The sequence below is a fragment of the Colletotrichum karsti genome (assembly GCF_011947395.1).
Source record: "Colletotrichum karsti strain CkLH20 chromosome Unknown Scaffold17, whole genome shotgun sequence".
In the NCBI taxonomy this organism is placed as follows: domain Eukaryota; kingdom Fungi; phylum Ascomycota; class Sordariomycetes; order Glomerellales; family Glomerellaceae; genus Colletotrichum; species Colletotrichum karsti.
The window spans coordinates 1-17,740 of record NW_024065917.1 but is presented as its reverse complement, the minus strand read 5'-3'; the positions used below and the strand labels follow the sequence as shown (position 1 = coordinate 17,740).

Genomic DNA, 17,740 nt, shown 5'->3' with positions numbered 1-17,740 from the left:
TTTATGTTAATTATTGCCCCTTTTTTTTACCCAAGTGGATACACCCCCCCCCCCCCCCCCCCATTTTCAATAACACTACCGCAAATAAGAAAGGAGAAGCGTTTACTCCTCGTCGTCGCCCTCGCCCTGAGGGGCCTCGTCCTGCTCGTCATCCTCGTCGAGGCTGCCGGCGGGCACCTCGTACAGACGGAGGATGGACTTGTTGGGGTCCTTGACGAGGACGTACTTGCCGTCCTGCTCGCGCTTGAGGCACATGTCGGCAATGGTGCGGACGATACCCCAACCGTTGGAGAGGGAGAGGTTCATCTGGTTGGCGAAGTCGCGGGGCTTCCAGCCGACGACGCCGAGGATGACGTGCTTGTCGTTGGACTTGGGGTTGGCGCGGGACACGAAACTGGTTTGTTGTTAGTTTTCTTGATTCTCATAGGGGGTTACATTAAAGAGGCAAAGACGTACCCAAGCTTCATGACGTCGGCGCGGGCAAGGATGGACTGGACGGTCCACCTGGCGAGCTTGCAGGAGTTGTTCTTCATCTCGGTCGCGACGACGGCACCGCGCTGGCTGACGAGCTTCGTCCGCCAGTCGAGGGCGCCACCGCTGCCCTGAGCCTTGCTGTCGAACTCGTTGAGGGCGTGCAGGGTGACGAGCTGGTCGTCGCCGCTGATGGCGTTCTTCTGGACGGCGTCGACCTCGGTACGGACGACGAGGTAGACGTTCTCCTCCTCCTCGTTGGTGGACAGGTCGAACTTGCGGTACTTGTAGGCCTTGCTGGCGGGCGGGTCCGTGTCCTCGGACGAGTTGTAGAAGGGGTTGGCGTGAGGGAACTGCAGCTTCTGGGACTCGTTCTCGATGACGACCTGGTTGGCGAAGTTGTGGTTGATGTAGGTGGCCTCCTCGGCCAGGGCGCCGGGCTGGTTGAGGGCGTCCTTGCTGCCGTCGGCCGCGTCGAGGGGCGCGTCGGCGGCGTTCTCGTTGACGGTGACCATGTCCAAGGCGGCGCTATCGCGCTTGTCGATGAAGACCTTGTTGCCCTGCACGGAGATGACAATGTCCCAGGGGTAGACGGAGCGGGGGGAGCACATGAGCATGGAGAGGATGCTGTCGGTGGCGAAGATGGTGGCCTCGCCCTTGTCGGCGAGCTCCTGGATCACAGGATCCGAAGAAGTGGTAACGTTGTAAGCCGCGCGGTCGATGGCGGTAAGCCTGCGCTCCGCGCCCTTGACGGGAGGCTTGTCGTAAGAGCGGTCATAGCCGTAGACGAAACCGTAGGCATCGAGGTCCTCGCCCTCGTCGGCGTCGAGGTTGAGCTTGGCGAGACGGTTGAAGTCGATCTCCTCGAGCAGCTTCCAGTCGGCCTTGATGTTGATGGAGGCGTCGCGGTTGCGGGCGGGCTTGTCGTAGTCCTTCCAGCCGAAACGGCGACCACCACGGCCACCGCCGCCTCTACCGCCGCGGTCGAAACCGCCGTACCCCTGACGGCCGCCCGGTTGAGTACGGTTGATGGCCTGGCGGTTGCCGCCGCGGGAGGTGGTGGCAGCGCCTCCACGCTGACCACGGCCGCCGCGGGTGAAGACGGCGCCGCGGCCGTATCTTGTCTTGGTGCTGTCGCGGGTGTTGCTGACGACGGAGAATGTGGACTCATCCTCGGCGGGAGGAGCGTTGAAGGAAATGGCGTGGCCGGCACCGTAGACTTGTTGATCTGGAAGTGAGGGTTAGCGACGATGTCCTTTTTCGATGGCGTCCTGCTTGCTCGACGCGGGGGACGAAACATACCACGGTAGTTACGGTTGTATTGCTGTCTTCCGCCGCGGCCGTCCCTATCCTTGCCCTCGGAGGTCCAGTCAGCCATGCGACCGAGCTTGTCACCCTTGGAGAAGGGCGCATAGGGGACGCCATTCAGGGTGGTCTCGGCGGTGACTGGCGGGCCCCAACCGTCGCCGGCCGGGCAAGTCTCGACGAGCTTGACCCAGTCGAGTTCCTGAGCCATGTTGAAAAGCTTGTGTTGTTTTCTTTCGGGGCGTGCTGCGAGCGTTCGGGAGGAGTCGGTATTAATAACGCTGTGGCGGGTGCAGCAAGGCGGGCGGGCAGCGATTCGGCTCTGTGGAATGGAAAAGTCGTTCAAGGGTTTGGGCGGTGCGCCTCCTCTCGCCGTCGATTTTCGACGTTCGGTTTTTGGTGGGGTGAGCTTTGTGGGGCAGAGCGGGCAAAATTTCGAAGAGAGTGTTTCGACACCTGGCGGCGGGTGGCACCCTTTCGTTTCCACGCGACGCGGGGCCACTGCCAGCTGTCTCACAAGCTCATGGAAATGCGGCGCTGGTGGTGAATATCACCAATATCAAAAACGACGATTCATCTTGAGGCCAAATTCTTAACGGTCTATTCGCTGCAACATTACGGCATCTGGGTTTTCTATTTTCTTTACCCTCATTACCCCGGTTCATGGTATCAATAATATTCCCAGAACACGCTCACATGTTTCCCCGCTTGAGCATCGCTTCCACCCAGTGGTACACGCAGGATTCACCGAATCCTTATATATACAAGTCCTCCAACTCACCGACAGAGACTATGACTATTGGTCCCAACAACGGGCGCTTAGTACATCATCATCTCAGGGCGGGAGCAGAAGACGTTCTCCAGGGCATCCCTGACCTCAAACTCCTCCATAACGGCGCCGAAGCTATGCCGGGTTAGTCGAAACAAACATGCACAACAAGAATTCTACAATGAAAACGTACCCGTAGCATCGGACCTTGTCCTTGAGCTCGTCGGTGAGCTTGTTGAAGTCTTCGGCGCGAAGCTCGCCGACTCTGGGGTGGCCGAGGACCATACCCCAGGCCATGACGGGCGTGACCTCTCCGTCGAGGTTCAGCTTCTTGCTGAGGTCCAACAGGGCCGAGAGACTGCCCTTGCTGACTTCCCATGTTCTCTGCTGGGAATCCAACTCGCCGTTGACGTTACTGTACCCGAACGGGATGTCCGGGGTCAGTTCGGGGAACGGCGCCGGAGGGCACGAAGCCATCAGCGCGTGACCGCAGGGCTCGCCGCCCATCTCGCTTGATCTCTCTAGCAGCCAGGGCATGTGGTTCATGCAAGGTTTCTCGAGACTGTACATACCCTCGATAAAACCGTACTCGTTAGCAAGCCACTCCTCATGGTGTATTCTCGGTCATCATCGCTCACACCACCCGACTCCCGGTGGTGACCAGACTTGGTGGCATGAACAACGGTCTTCTTCTTCTTCATTGCGGGGGAGGTGATAGGTATGCCTTCGAGGGGTGGTGGTTATCGTACGTTAAGACGAAGTCAATGCCCGCTTGTTCAAAGTCCACACCTCTGCCGTTACTCTGCGCCTGCATGTTTCGCAGCTGCTGACCGCCCACCATCTGAGGAAGGGGAGGGGGCGGACCGTGGGAGTGGGAGTGAGACGGACCGTGAGACGAAGGCGACACCGACGGTGCTGTCGTCGAAGTCATCGGCGGTGTGTACGCATTGTGGCCGTAGCTGTGGCCGGACACGCTGGCGCTGGACGTGTAGCCCGCGCTTGGGTTGCTGACCATATCGTCGCCGTAGTGCGACAGCGGAATGCCGTTCTGGGCGAGGATCTGCTTCAGCTGTCGGTTCTCCTCGGCGACCTTGTCCTTGTCTTGCGATACGTTGCTGAAGATCTCCTTTAATCTTAGCACCTCGTCTTCCAGAGCCTTGATGTATAACTCCTTTCTCTCACGATGCGTGCTGGATAGCGCACTGTTAGCTATTTTGCTGACATCACGATAACAGCCATGAACGCAATCGCAGCTTACCGTTGCGCTTGGCGGTTTAGTTCTTGTCGCCTGGTCATGGCCGGTTTGCTGTCGGGCTTAGGCCCTCTTCTCTTTGGTGGGTTGCCATCTGCAGGGGGTTAGATTGCGGCCTGCGGCCATGATATCTGGGCATTCTTACCACGCGTGGTTCTCTTTTCTGTCAGGGACTTGAGGAATCCGAGGTTCAAGGAACTCAGAGGGCTCTTGTCCTGGTCGGAACCGCCGCCGCCGTTGCCGTTGCCGCCGCTGTATGGAAGCTGCTGCGGGGCCTTCCCGTACTGGTCGGGGGACATTGACGAGGCCATCGCTGCCCTCTCGTATAGCGAGCCCGCGGATTGCTTGCGCGCCAGAGACGATGAGGGGTTTGGCGGGGAGCGATAAGAAGCTACGTTACCTAGGTCAGTCATCTTGTCGACTAAGAAACATGGCAATAAAGCGACCACGGTTTAAAGAAGGATATTGCGACTCATGTCGTCATGAGAAAGATTGCGCGTCGCTCAGGCAGACGGCGGGGGCAGGGCTCTTGTTCAAATACGTGGACCGAGGCGCAGTGATGACAGAAAGGGAAGCTGTTGGATTGAAGGGCTTACCTTGGAAGATTGGGCGCGCGGCGGACAGCGTCCCGATTCGTCTGGCAATGCTATGCTGTTTCCTGGCGTGCGTTGATTGTGGCCCGTCGCAACGATGGGATGTGTAATCGGAACGGGAATGGAAGGGATTGAGCCGTTCGAGGCCTGTATCATGCGGCGGTGGATTGCCGGACCGCGATTATGGTTATTTGGAAAGAAGAGGTTCCCGCACTTGAAACCCAATTCTGGTGTCCGAGCTGTCTGAGGATACCATGCGGCGCGGTGAGGGGGACGCAGGGCGCAGATGGGAGCTGGGTCGGGGTAGGTGTTGGTAAATTGGTCCGCCCTGTTTTAGATTTGTTTGACACACTCCAGACGAAGAAGAGGACGACGTCCTGGTCGTGCGTGCGGTGCTGGTCTGGGGACGGTTGCAGCGAGTCTCCCCTTTTTCGGTGTGCCCCTCTTAAGACTTGGGTTGGGGTTGGAGAAGAGTCGGAGAGGAGAGGTGATGGTAGATGACAGTACAGAGTGCCGTGCCAGAGCGGGAAGAAAAGCTGGTGCGATCAAGAGAGAACGGATGACGGCGGAAGCGGAGAAACCACGAGAAGACAGAGACGGGGGGCGAAGTGACGTCTCGGGTCTGCGTTTGCGTCTGCGTCTGCGGTCTTTTGGCTGTACCCCGTGGATCTTGGGTGTGCGTGTTGCGGTGGCTAACGTCTGTCGCGAATCGAGATGACAGGAAAGGCGCCACCGGCCTCTTCTAAGACAACACGGCGGAAGCGGAGAGCAGGCAGAGGGCGAGAGGGCTGGCAGGCAGCTGGCTTTAATGTCGACTCGGTGAGTCTGGACGAGACGGGAATGACGAGCCGCAAAGGGACAGAACGGTAGGGAGGAAACGCGGGGTTTCAGCAGCAGGCCGTCGTTCGGATCAAGATGAACCCAGGGCCGCTAGGCGAGGAACGTGAACGTGAACGGGAGCTTGCTTTGCGGATGTGGTTGTGGTTGTGGTGGTTTTTCGCAATTCAACGTCAGAAGCTCAAGCCGAGTCAATGGCGGCTGGCCTACACGGACGGATAACGACCTGAGTATGGAATCCTTGGGCCCGAGTCGAGTGCCCGAGTCGGTTCCCCTTTGGTGATGTCTGGTGGTTGGTTGATTTGTTTGACGCTGGTTGCTAAGGACAAGACTCCGAGTTCGTTGCTTTTTCGGGATCATCGGCGTTCCATGCAAATGTCTTTGATGTGCTTGCTGGTGCGGTCTGGCCTTGGATGAGAAAAGACGTCGAGAGGTCACCGGGTAGGGCTACGAGCTTTGAGCTCTTGTTGATTAGTCGTTGGCGCGCGATTGCAACTGCGATTGCGATTGCTGGGCCGTGGTGAGGCCGAAGACAAGAGAGACGGACGCCAAAGAATGATTTGTATTTCTGTTTTGGCGCCGGCACTGGCGAGGCGAGCTCTTATCTTAATATGGCGGCGGGATAAGCGGCCTAGGTTGCTCCAAGTCCAAGAGGAGAGGCGCGGTCCGCTTGGGCGGTGGTCTAGGTCTCGACCTGAATTCGACTCGACTTCCGACCTCAGGCGGTTATTTCAGGGCCTCGACAAGTGCGGTGTATCCGTAAGGTCAGGTAAGGTACGGGGGAAAAGACCAATTCAGGTGGTACAGGCCCGGATGAGAGATATTATTTCTGATTAGAAAAGGCGGTAAAAGCCGCAGCGAGAAGGGAAAATCGTGGACTAATATCTGAGCCGCTTACGCTGTGACCGTACCTTACTATAGTACCTACTTTACAGGTCGATTGTCAAGAGGGGTCGGTCAGCACCATCAGCTTGATCGGACAAAGTCAAAAGAGTCTCATTATCATTAGTTCAAGCTTTCATGGTTTGAAGGAGGGCCGCTCGACCATTTCGCAAGTCAAGTTCAGCTCCTTGGACGAATCATTTTGAATACGGCTCAAGCTGCCTTACCACAGTGCCTTAAGGTAGGTAGAAGATGAGGAGAAGCTCGTCTACACTAACACACGGCGAGGAGTAGCTTCCGCTCGTTTGACAAAAAGTGAGCCGGCTCCTCAAGCGGGGGCAATGGAGGGGTTCCCATTCGTAGTTCAGGGCATTTCGGGACGGAAATGGACGCCGAGTCAAGCAAGTCAAGCAAGTCAAGCAAGTCAAGCCACGCGAGTGCATTCCGGAACCCAGAATCCAGAACCCAGCACCAAGCACCAAGAATCCAGAATGGAGAATCCGGTCAGGGTCAGGACTCAGGACAGGGCCTGCAGGGACCAGCTGCTGCTCCCGAAGGTCATTCGATTGGGTTTCCCTCCCGTCGTTTTCACTGCTCCGAGGTTGTCGGCTTCAAGCTTTCCATGCTTCCATGCTTCCATGCTTCCATGCTTCCATGCTGAGAACCCGAGTGAAGGTCTGGATACTTCACCTCTCTCGCATTGCTTGTTCCTTGGCTCTTAAACACACCTCGTCTTGGACTCGTGAGATGGCCATGCACGAGGCCTCTGCCAATATCCAACAAGTTCGATACGCCCGTAACAGAACAACACCCATGACCATCCCCCCAGCCTCCGGGGGATATTTTGGGACACTGCAGGAGCTGAATCCCAGCTCGACCTCGCCTGCGACCGCCTGCGACCCTGCGGACAGACCCAGAGGCGGGTATCCGAATCTCGAATCTCGAATCTCGCAGAAACAACTTGTTAACCGATGAGGCCTGGAAAGATGGCCGCGCACAAACAAACAAAACAAACCAAACACGAGCCTCGGTACGAAGTACGGTTATGGAGAACCGCGCAAGTCACCGGCACCAATAACCGCATCGACATCAGACGAGACGGGAAAAGCCAAGAGTCCAGAGTTCCCCCTTTATCTTGACGTCCCGCTCGAGAAAGAAAAAAACTAATAATAATAAAAAAACATCAAACCCGCGAGCTAGAGCTGCACTGCTCGTTTGGCATGTCTGCCGCCAGCTTTGTTTTTTGACACATGAGGTGCTCAGTCTGTGTGTCAAATTCCGCACCTCTTGTGTGTGAATCTGTCTGGCACTTTGACGCCTCACACACCTATCTTCCTGCCATGTGATATTACCTTACTGAAGTAATCAGGCAGTCCCACTATTGCAGAAGGTCCCCTTCGATTATTAAGTTCAACGTGCCGTTCATCGGCCCCCCAATAAACGGATTTGGAGACTGCCAAAAAGTCTATGCCGTCATATTCCCACTTGTCACTAACAAAAAAGCCCGGCGGGACCGACGAGACTGATCTGTGCTAGTCGAGAACAATTCCGTTGCGGTATTATGTTTCCTTTTCCACGCAGGTCGCGACAATGTCTCTGGACTAGAAGATCCTCAGCCCACGATCGCCCAGAAATCCAGAGCTTTCCTCGGTAGCGGCAGCCAAAAACGCAGGGAACACACACGGCGGTTAATCGTTGCAAACCACGACCGAGCGGCGGGAAAGACGGACGCAAATCATTCTCTAGACCTTGAGACGACTTGAACCCCAGATCCTGATCGCTGCTACTGCTACTGCTACCTACCCCTTAAGCCCCCATCCGAGGGGTGGAAAAAAAAGAGGTCACGCGCACGCGGCTCCCTTTCGAAACATTCCATCCACAGGGCGAGGTATCCCGGGGCGGGAGAGGAAGTAGATCATTCGGCCAGACAGCAGCTCGCGCGTACCAAAAGCACACTAGAACAACAGTCAACTCTATTGCTTTCTTTTTCCGCACGTTACTTGCGATACCTTAATTTTTGCGATCAGAACTTCAGATCCAGAGGTCGCATAACGTGTAGGCTTAAGCTCCGTCGTTTCTGCTGCCCGCTTCGCTCTCGGATTCACTCTAAGAGAGAGAGAGAGAAAGAGAAAGAGAGAGAAAGAGAAAGAGAGAGCGCGGGCGAGGCCTTGACGATCTGACATCATCCCCGCCATGGCCGGCAGCGGTAACGTCCTCACTCACCTCCGAGGAGCCGCCATCTTGACCCCGTGGGTGCTCTGGCTGTTGCTGGCGGACACGGCCATCTCGCTTCAGCTGCCGCTCAAGTGGCTCTTCCCCAACTTCGTCTACGACTCGTCGTCGCGCATCGCCGAGACCGTGTGGTACTGGATCCAGATCATCTTCGAGCGCTTCAACGGCGCCAACCTCGTCTTCTCCGGCGATGCCCTCCCCCGCGGCGAGTCGGCCATCGTCGTCGCGAACCACGTCGGCTGGGCCGACTTTTACATGATCCAGGCCCTCGCCATCAAGGCCGGCATGCTGGGCCGCTGTCGTTACTTCGCCAAGATCCAGCTGCGGATCGTCCCGTTCCTCGGCTGGGGCCTCTGGGCCATGGGCATGCCCATGGTGAGCCGGAACTGGGCCAAGGACAGGCACGAGCTCGACCGCGCCTTTTCCGGCATCGTGGACAGGCAGTGGCCGACCTGTGAGTCATTTCAGCGAGATATCTCGAATGACGAGTTTCCCATTTACTGACCGGACAACAGGGCTCATCAGCTTCAGCGAAGCCACCCGCTTCACCAAGAGGAAGTACGAGCAGTCCATCGTGTGGTGCAAGGAATCCGGCCGTCCACAGCCGAAGCACCTCCTCTACCCCAGGACCAAGGGCTTCATCACCACCGTGCAGCATCTCAGAAAGGCACCCCACGTCAAGGCCGTGTACGACGTCACCATCGCGTACCAGAGGGGCAACGACTTCCACGCGGCGCCGACCATGTGGGATACGCTCAGCGTGCCCGGGTTGAGCTCGCGGCTGGGCTACAAGTTCCACGTCCACGTGCGGAGGTTCCCGCTCGAGACGCTGCCGAAGGATGACGAGAAGCTGGCCAAGTGGCTCGAGAATCTGTGGGTTGAGAAGGGTGAGTGGTTAGATGTCAAGAAGGCCGAGTGGGCGTCTACAACATGAGTGTAATCGGACGTTGCTTGTCTACACACATCTACCGCCATATCCCTCGGCGGCAAAAACTGCGAGACCAGATCTGGGAAGCGGCTTAGTTGCCATAATTGAGCGTCTCAACTCACCGAGTCGATAATAGCACAGCCGTTCCCCGGAAAGGCTAGTAATACAAATTAATATCTTCGCAACGTATGTCTCAGTCTCGTTTCGGTAGGGCTCGTAGTCTTTCAAGCAGCTTCTTGGGCTCGCCATGTCGCCTTCGCTCATGACATTGGGCAGCCAAGTCACTTCCATTCTTTCGTCTCACCGCACACCATGCCCATATCAACTCTCGCCGCTATGCACAAACAAGAAACCGAAAGCCCGTCATCAACCCGTCGTCAAAAAAAAGGTCCGCATCGAGACCGGTGCCGCAGCATCGATAAATCGAACGCCCTGTTACACAACGCAACCCAACTCACACACTCGCAGATCAGGCTACGTGACACCGAATACGGACCAAACGGATCAACCCCGATGTCTTACACGTTAATCAGTTTTGACAGGCGATCGGATCACCATTGCGTATGGAACGGCGAAAAACCCCGTCATCCAACCGTCAGAGTCTCCTTTTGAGTCACATCCAGGCAGCTAAGGAGAGCCTGATTGATGTAGGACATGCTGTCCCAGGCCACCAGACCCCGTTCGAGGATCTGGGGTTGGGATTTAGTACTGTAGATTATACGAGATGATTCCTGTGGCCGGTCTGGACTTGGGCATGTCGTCTTTGCCACCTCCGCCTGGCAAATCGCAGCATCTCGGTGATGGACCATCACACCTTGTGAGCGCGCCAGTCTTGTGATCTGTATTCGACCCCTGCTTGTTCCGAGTCTTTGCTGAGAGTCTGTGCGATCGAACAGGCTGTGCTGGAGTAATTGAACACCCGGCTATTGCTCAGACGTCTCCGTCGTCGCTTCTCCGCCTCGGGGATCGTCAATTCACACGTCAAACATTGGTGATCACGCCAGTGAAGCAGAATGAATGCCTTCTGAGTATGCTTTTTGTGTGAATTATCTAAGGGACCATCTGGTCACAGCAAGCAATGCCAGCCCCCAAATCTCGCTTTTGTTAACCGTAAACGCCGGACATGCTAAACTTCGAAATACATTTGCTCTGTTCTCATGCCCTTGGCAATATGCGTCTGTAGCCCGGCATATCGATAGGGATCGGCGGCCGAACAGTAGTGCTTGGTGTCTGCATAGGAGGCATTGGCCTCTGGATGGCAGCAGCAGGTGGCATTTGACCAGCAGGCATCAGGCCACCAGACATCGGAGACCGGACAACGGGCGTCGACGGTCCCAGCGTCCTGACGGTACAGCCTGACGGGTCGACGATAATAGGAGGGAGCGGCAGCTGAACATTAGCAGCCTTCCACATCAGCCTCTCCCTAGGGTCCTGCTTCTTCCTGCCCCTCCACTGCCCCTCCGCCGGTGCCGGTGCCGGTGTCGCAGGCTCACCCGCCGGACCCGGCTCGTACACGCTCGGAGACCCCTCCACAGGCGTCGGCAGACGAGAACCCTCCCCAAGCGGCGGCAACGTCGGGCCAGGCGTCCCAGCCTCACCGTCCATCGCCCCTCGCAGCGGCGCCGGCGTCCCGGCGCCCCCTCTCATCCCGTCCGTCTGCATCCTCGCGTCCTCCGCAGCCCGGTGCCACGCCGACTCGAACCCGGGCACGGCCTCCGGCAGCGCCTCCCTCGGCCACCCGATAGCCTCCAACAACCCCCTCCTCTCCTCGTTCTCCTTCTTCCTCCTCTCCTCCTCCTCCGCCAGCCTCCTCTTCTCCACCTTGGTCAGCTTCCTCGGCACGTTCCCCAGGATCTGGTCCCGCCGCTTCCACCAGCTGTGCACCGTCCGCTCCGGCATCTTGAACCACTCGGACGCCTCCGCCAGCGTCGCCCACCTGTACCCCGGCTCCTCGGGCGGCCTCTGGTCCTCCCGCCCGCCGTTCCAGTTCTTGCGCCCGCGCACGTCGTTCTCGTCCTCCACCCGCACCTTGTGGTTCAGCAGGAACATGACCACCTCGCGCCGCCTCTGGTCCGTGTACGAGCGCTCCATGCGCTTCACGGGCCCGCGCGACTTGTACTTGGCGCGCTCCTCCAGCGGCTTCGGCGCTGGGCCGGGGCGCTTGTAGGGGGTGCCGTCGGCCTTGTACTTGTTTCCGGCGACGCGGCCCGTCCTTTTGCGCTCCGCGAAGACGACCGTCACGCCCTCCGGGACGGACCTCTGCGCAGCGGCGGCGGCCGGGGCAGCGGGAGGAGAAGGCGGAGAGGGTTCCGAAATGCCGGCGGCGGAGGCCGGCCGGAGGGCCTCCTCCAAGGCCGCGATGGCGATGGCTTCAGGGGTTGGCGTTTCGGCGGCCGGTGTTGACATGATTGGACGCGCTGGGACGATTTTGGGGGTGGTTTAGGGGTTTCTGCGAATATTGGGGTATTGTTTTTGTCTTCGCGGAAAAGCGCGTCTGATCGCTTAGGTAATGCGAATAATTGGCCGGGTCGTCTGAAGCAAGTCCGAATTTTCGGATTTGATAGGGTGCCGGGCTCTTTACCATCACACCCATCTCACTTTGGTGAGGTACCTCAGTTTCATCACCCACGTGAGGTGTCCGACACCTCCATGTTGTGGCTTTGGATGATTCTGAGGGGGAATGCCGAGTGTTGACACATGCTCCAAGTTGATTGCTGTCTTTGAAGAAGCAGGCAACTTCGCGCCGGAGACCAGGACCGGGACTGGAATGATTCGCGACGCAAAGTTGCGGCCAATGTCTCTGGCATCAACGACACGGACGAGCATTTGGGCAAGACAGCTAATAATCCAACAATGCTACCCCTCAATTCCAAGACAAAGCTGCGATGGGGGCGGAGAAACACCCGGCACCTCAGTCATGGGGGAGGTGATTCGGGGATCGATATCACGTAAAATGGACGAGAGAAAATGCCTAACGAAACGAGCGGTCTTCATTCTTGAACACATTAACACGTCGCGATTTGTTCGTTCATGATGGACGCAGACTCGTCAACGGCACTGCGACCACGCAGTTGGATTCTCCGCGGCTACCGGCGCAGCGTTTATTCAAACAGACCTGGAAACGCTGCTGGTGCGGTGACACGCAGCCCCTGGTCCCGCGACGGAGACGTAACCTTAACAACATACTCTGCCTCACTTCTGCCTCGACATTGAGGGTTGCGCTCACTGATTTTCCGCCAAAGGCTGGTTTGCTTTCATTGAGCGCAAATGATGCTGCCTCTCCTCTGTGGAATGAAGTCACAGAGCCCTGGTGCGTCCGTCTTTGACAGGGTTGAGAGTGACAGCATGCTAACCCCAACGCCAAGATGTCCAACCTCTTGTTGGTCTTGATGTCGCCCAAAGTTGGTATCATGCACCAATCATGCCCAGGAAGTCAATTGCCGCTGCGAGGTGTCAGGGTTGCCTTGACTGCTCCCTCACGAGGTCACTTCGCTACACGTACGCACCAGTCGGACAGCGTTGGGCCACGAGTATGCTGTCGGCCAAAGTGCTCACCGCAACTGTAGATCATGGACGCGGGAGGCGTCAGTGTTCTTCTGGCCTCGATGAAGATCTTGAAGCTGCCCGCCAAGACATCGACCAATGCTCGGTTCCCCGGCCTCTGGGGTAGGTTGATCTTCTTGGTGGAGGAACCTCCCATTGGAATCGAGCGATAACAGAGAACCCTGAAAAGTCAAGTAACAGGGCCGTGCGAACGTCCAGCTGACTCGGCGATCTATTGACGCGGCACAACGTTCAAGTTACCCGAGCCTGGTTTGCGGCACAGGGCAGAGGCCAAGGATGGATCTGGGGTAAGAGACTCCCCAACCGCCAGCACAACGCGTGTTGAGAGGCACAAATGCTGTCGCATGAGTCGTTAAGGTTGTCTTGGGTTGCCGCAAAGAGACGGTTAAATTCCAGAGGGAAACTTTGAGAGTCTGAGCTTCTGGCATGTTTGGGATGGCAGGCGAGGGAAACCCCGAACGAGAGCGCCGGCCCACTTCCGAACCTTTGAGACCCGAGACGCGGTCATCTTTCTGAGCGAGACAGCGTTTACGCTTGGGATGAACGGCTTGCTTAGAAGCGCCGATCCGAGGAGGAATGTAGTCGATCATTCCCGGGACCGACAACCGATCCGTCGTCACTGGCATCTGTGCACTTGCTGACAGAGGGTACAGAGAAGTGGTGAGTGATCTGTGTGATCTAGATAATTGGCGGCTCTATTAGCTAGCCCAATCTCTTCTCGAGGCGCAGGGCTGGAGGGACAAGTAACACACGTTCAGGGTACGTCGTATACAGTGGCAGCTGCAGCGAGTGTAGAACATTTCGAAGGAACAATTCGATTCGGCGCCGTTGACTCCATCTGCCGATTGGGGTACATAGTCAAGTAGACTAGGAACGGTGTTGTAGGCCGGGGCCTCGGTCCTGGTCAATCGACCAGGAGGCTTTCCGAAAGCCAGCGCCCTGGGAAAGTAGGTATGATGATGGCAGGGGTAGTCGAAACGAAGACGATTGAATGCTTGAAGCAGCTGGACGGAAGGTGGACGAGGAGTGCCAGGAATGGTCGAAGATGAGGTCTGGTCGGTAAGACAAGACGCAATACTGGAATAAAAAGGGAACAAACAGGGCATTTGAGGGTGTCGGGCGGCACAAGACTCGCATTGCCCACCCCCGCACATCGGAGATGTAGTTTGAAGCGATTCGGTGCTTGAGAACACACTTGCACCATTCTGCTGCCCGCGGGATCCTCTTGTCGCCATGCCATCGATTGGACAGGGTTAGCAGGGATGATGGGATAGTCGACATCATGCGTGCGGAACGCTTGGCGCGGGCGTTTTGGGGGAGTTTTTGGGGTTGAGACTGTCCAGCTTTCCGCGTTCTTCTTGAAGCCGGAGAATATCTGATGGAGGGGATAGGGATTGGGTGAAGCGAGGGAAGGAGACGCGAGAGATCTTGGTGACGAGCGTTAAGGCGGTGGGCGTGCATGACGGACGGTGTATTGTCACCTCACATGAACGTCGTGAGATGGTGGTGCCAGTGTTTGTCGTGGTCTGCCGTTGGAATGAACGATGAGGGAGCGGTTGAAACGATTCGTGACACCTCCGCGCGTTCTACCCAGCTCCAGCCTCCAATTCAGCTCCAGTCCCGAATCGTTGCTGCAACATGTCTCCATTTGACGTGAGGTTGAGCTTCCGGAGTGGCGGGTGGAGCACGTTTCCCCTCTCCTCGCCGCTCGCTGTAATCGGCCTCCTTGAAGACATTTTGCTCCGCTGACAACTCGCATACCGTACAACCGCATCCCCGGCTGTGGGTGGCGCTGGTGAGCTGCTGGCGGCTGGCTGCGGCACTTGCGAGTTGGAACAACCATCAATCTGACCACGCTAGACCTAGTGATGAGTAAAAGTGTGTGTGTGTGTGTGTGTGTGTGTGTGTGATGATACACCTTTCAACTCGGCGCAGAGACTCGACGAGGATGCCGGTGAGCAAATGCAGGCTGAGATGCAGATGCAAGCCGAAGCACGTTACATAGCAAGTTGTGTGAAAGGGTTGCCAAACTAATGGAATGTCGTTGTAATCGCCGCGGGTCTATCCCGAACTGATAAGACAACATTCAAGGTTGACGGCGACTTTACAAGCCTGTCAGAACCGGTGCAGAGTTTTGACGAAAGCAACGAAGCTGTTGTCTCCTTGACAAGTGGGCGGCCGACAGTCTTGAGGCTATGCAACCTTGGTTGAAGTGCGTAGCAGTCCGCGGTGGATGTGAGTAGCGGCAGGGTGCGTCTTCTTCGCCGGCTTCCTTTTGTTGAACAGACGGAGACTTGAACCTGATTCATGTTGTGCCGGTCTATACTTGTCGCCAAACTTGCGTCTAACTCTGCGTTCGAAAGGTTGGTGTTCACTTCCGCTCGTCCCGGTGCTGTCAGTGAGATTCAAAGTTGTCCAATCTCTCTGCCACTCTCTCTCAACCTGAGACACCCCGGACTGGGGACCTTCAGTGCAGATCAACGCAGTCCTGAGGGGTCTGGTAAGGCAAGTCGTTTGCATTCTCGAAGGGATCCATCCCAGGATGGACCATCGATGATCTTGCTGTTCCTCACAGCGATCCGCAGCCCCGTGACGGAAGAGGGGTGATAGGTTTGGCACCGGCAGCGGCGGTGCAATAAGTCGGTACTCAGTGGGCGCTGAATGATGGCGGAGGCAGCTCCAATGTCTTGACCGGTCCGGTCCAACAGGCACGAATACCGCTGTGCCGCGAATGCGACGATACGGTATATAATAAGCAGCACGTAAAGCGCAGAGGGACTCTGTGGCACGATAGGACAAAAGCAAAGCCACAAAACCGTCGTGATGGTGTGGGCGTCAGGAAGCGTGTCGGGGCTGCAGGAGAGCAGCTTGGACAAGGAGGCCAGGTGATGGTGTCTTACCACCATCCACGGCATGGGCAGAAGCGGGAAGCCCCAATGCTAGTGCAACCTCTTCCCTCTAGCACGCATGTTAGTGCTTGGAACTAACATGCAGCGCCTGAGGTTGCTGCATTAAATTTGCCTTGTCAAAATCGAAGTATTATATGCGTTACGGATACCCGAGAGTTGACCGGAGTTACGACTCTTTGAAGGGGCTATTTGACCAGTTGAACCTGCGAAGTAGACGATAGCCGGCGACCAAAGACGATTGTCTTTTGGCTGGGCACCGTCAAAGTGCCCCGATGAGCCGTCTGAGGCATGTGTTGTGGTATTGGGGTCCGAGTCTTGAGAAAGCAAATACTCAACGGCGCTGGCTGGTTAGTGGTCAGTGGTGGTCACCCGCCAGCTAGGTTCCCGTGAACTGTAATGGCATCCGCTTCGGCGTCGGCGCTGGTGGGACTTGGGGCTTGAGATTGAGATGCGGAAGACCGAAGATGGGATAGCCGTGTTTGTGGGATGGCATTTGGACCCTTGGAGCGGAGGGACCAGGTTGTGATGTGCTTTCATGGATGGCATTTTGCGCGTGCGGGACGGCAGCCCCAAGCATGTAAGCTAACCAGCTGCCCGAGCCCGAGCCCGAGCCCAGGGAGACAGACAGACGAGAGTAAGGTTTGCAAGTTGTCGTGTCAAACTTTTTGGTGGTGTTTCTGTCGCTCTCCCTTGGGGCCTACACCGCAGTCAAGACTTTGTTGAAAGTTGAACGGGAAGCAGGGAGGTGTCTTTCCGTCGACAGGTGCGTCAGAAGCCAAAGGCAAAATAGACGGAAGGGCAAAGAGCCTCTGGTGGTCCGGTAGAGTGCGATGCAAGGGAGCTGATACAATGGACGAGATAAGAAAGAAAAGGTAAAACCAAACAAGACAAGACAAAACAACACAGTAAGACAGGCCGATAAGTTGCCAGCGCGCGTGTGTGGTTGTGTCTCGTGGGAACGAATGATGCGAAGTTGGTCTCTTCTGAAATCAGAAAAAGGGACGAATTGGAAAGACAGGGGGGAGAGGACGAGTCTTCAGTCCCGATGCGTAAAAATGATGCGATGCCTGCTGTCGGGCAGTGGGCGTAGGCGTAGGCGTAGGTCCATGTAGGCGTAGGCGGAGGCGGTGATGCGATGCAGGATGGGATTGCTTGCATGGCCGTTGCGACGGCGATTTTCGTCCTGTGCTGTTTTATTTGCTTTTTCCAAGTCGTCCGTCCGGCCTTTTGCCTTTCTGCTCCCTCCCACCATCGGAGTGCCCCGGCATGCGTTGTTGTTCTTGTTCTGCTTGATGATCCACGTGCCATGTAGATGAGTGGGTTCGGCTTCAGCAATGAGCTGGTTTGTCAGCTGAAGAAGAAGAAAACAGACGTGGCAGGCGCGCAGGAGACTTGGAGTGGACACGAGGGGCAGATGGAGCAGAAAGACAGAGAGAAGAAAAGAGTTGGCTGAAGAAAAAGGTCTTGAAGCGAAGTATGCGATATGAGCACATTTTGGTGGGTAGGTAGGTAGTCGAGGCCTTCCTGCTACTGCCCCCGTTGATTTGTTTCCAGCGGACAAAACCCCCGAGTGGTTCTTTCCGAGCAGTCTGGCCCCCAGGGACACCAGCGGCGCCCCCGCAAGGCTTTTCCAACTCGGTGCGGCAGAAGTCAGGTGTGAGCGTTGCATTGGATTGGATTCCCTCGTCCAAAGATGCGAGGCGTGCCTTGGTGCAGTTGCAGGTGCCCTTAACCAGGCTGGCAGGAAGTGCCCGTCTTTCCTGGTACCTAGGTTTGACAGTGCCTTACCTTGGATGCAGCAGAGGAAGGAGCCCCTTCTCCTTTACAGGTACCTTTTTTTTTTTTTTTTTTTTCTTAACTCCCATTTCCCGTGACCGCCGTCTGCACCACCTTAAAGGCAGGCACTGTAAGTTCCGTGGTTCCCTTATGGGGGGGGGGGGGGGGGGGGGGGGGGGGGGGGGGGGGGGGCGGGGGCGCGGGGGGGGGGGGGGGGGCGGG

General features: G+C 56.9%; 4 protein-coding genes across 4 annotated transcripts; 1 reads left to right on the top strand and 3 right to left on the bottom strand.

Moving 5' to 3' along the window:
• Nucleotides 1-102: 102 nt before the first annotated feature.
• On the bottom strand, nucleotides 103-1,987 carry CkaCkLH20_05830 (eukaryotic translation initiation factor 3 subunit; the record flags this gene model as incomplete). The annotated part of the gene is made up of 3 exons (XM_038888547.1): nucleotides 103-394; nucleotides 457-1,699; nucleotides 1,774-1,987. 3 exons carry the CDS (start codon nucleotides 1,985-1,987, stop codon nucleotides 103-105), a joined length of 1,749 nt encoding a protein of 582 aa, XP_038745883.1.
• Nucleotides 1,988-2,595: 608 nt separating this feature from the next.
• CkaCkLH20_05829 (BZIP-type transcription factor) lies at nucleotides 2,596-4,108 on the bottom strand (the record flags this gene model as incomplete). The annotated part of the gene is made up of 5 exons (XM_038888546.1): nucleotides 2,596-2,680; nucleotides 2,739-3,107; nucleotides 3,295-3,735; nucleotides 3,804-3,891; nucleotides 3,943-4,108. The coding sequence occupies 5 exons, from the start codon at nucleotides 4,106-4,108 to the stop codon at nucleotides 2,596-2,598; spliced, it is 1,149 nt and encodes a 382-aa protein (XP_038745882.1).
• Nucleotides 4,109-8,302: 4,194 nt separating this feature from the next.
• Nucleotides 8,303-9,275, top strand: CkaCkLH20_05828 (1-acyl-sn-glycerol-3-phosphate acyltransferase; the record flags this gene model as incomplete). Its single annotated transcript, XM_038888545.1, has 2 exons — nucleotides 8,303-8,795; nucleotides 8,857-9,275. The coding sequence occupies 2 exons, from the start codon at nucleotides 8,303-8,305 to the stop codon at nucleotides 9,273-9,275; spliced, it is 912 nt and encodes a 303-aa protein (XP_038745881.1).
• Nucleotides 9,276-10,424: 1,149 nt separating this feature from the next.
• Nucleotides 10,425-11,675, bottom strand: CkaCkLH20_05827 (uncharacterized protein; the record flags this gene model as incomplete). Its single annotated transcript, XM_038888544.1, has 1 exon — nucleotides 10,425-11,675. One exon carries the CDS (start codon nucleotides 11,673-11,675, stop codon nucleotides 10,425-10,427), a length of 1,251 nt encoding a protein of 416 aa, XP_038745880.1.
• Between the last annotated feature and the right edge of the window lie 6,065 nt (nucleotides 11,676-17,740).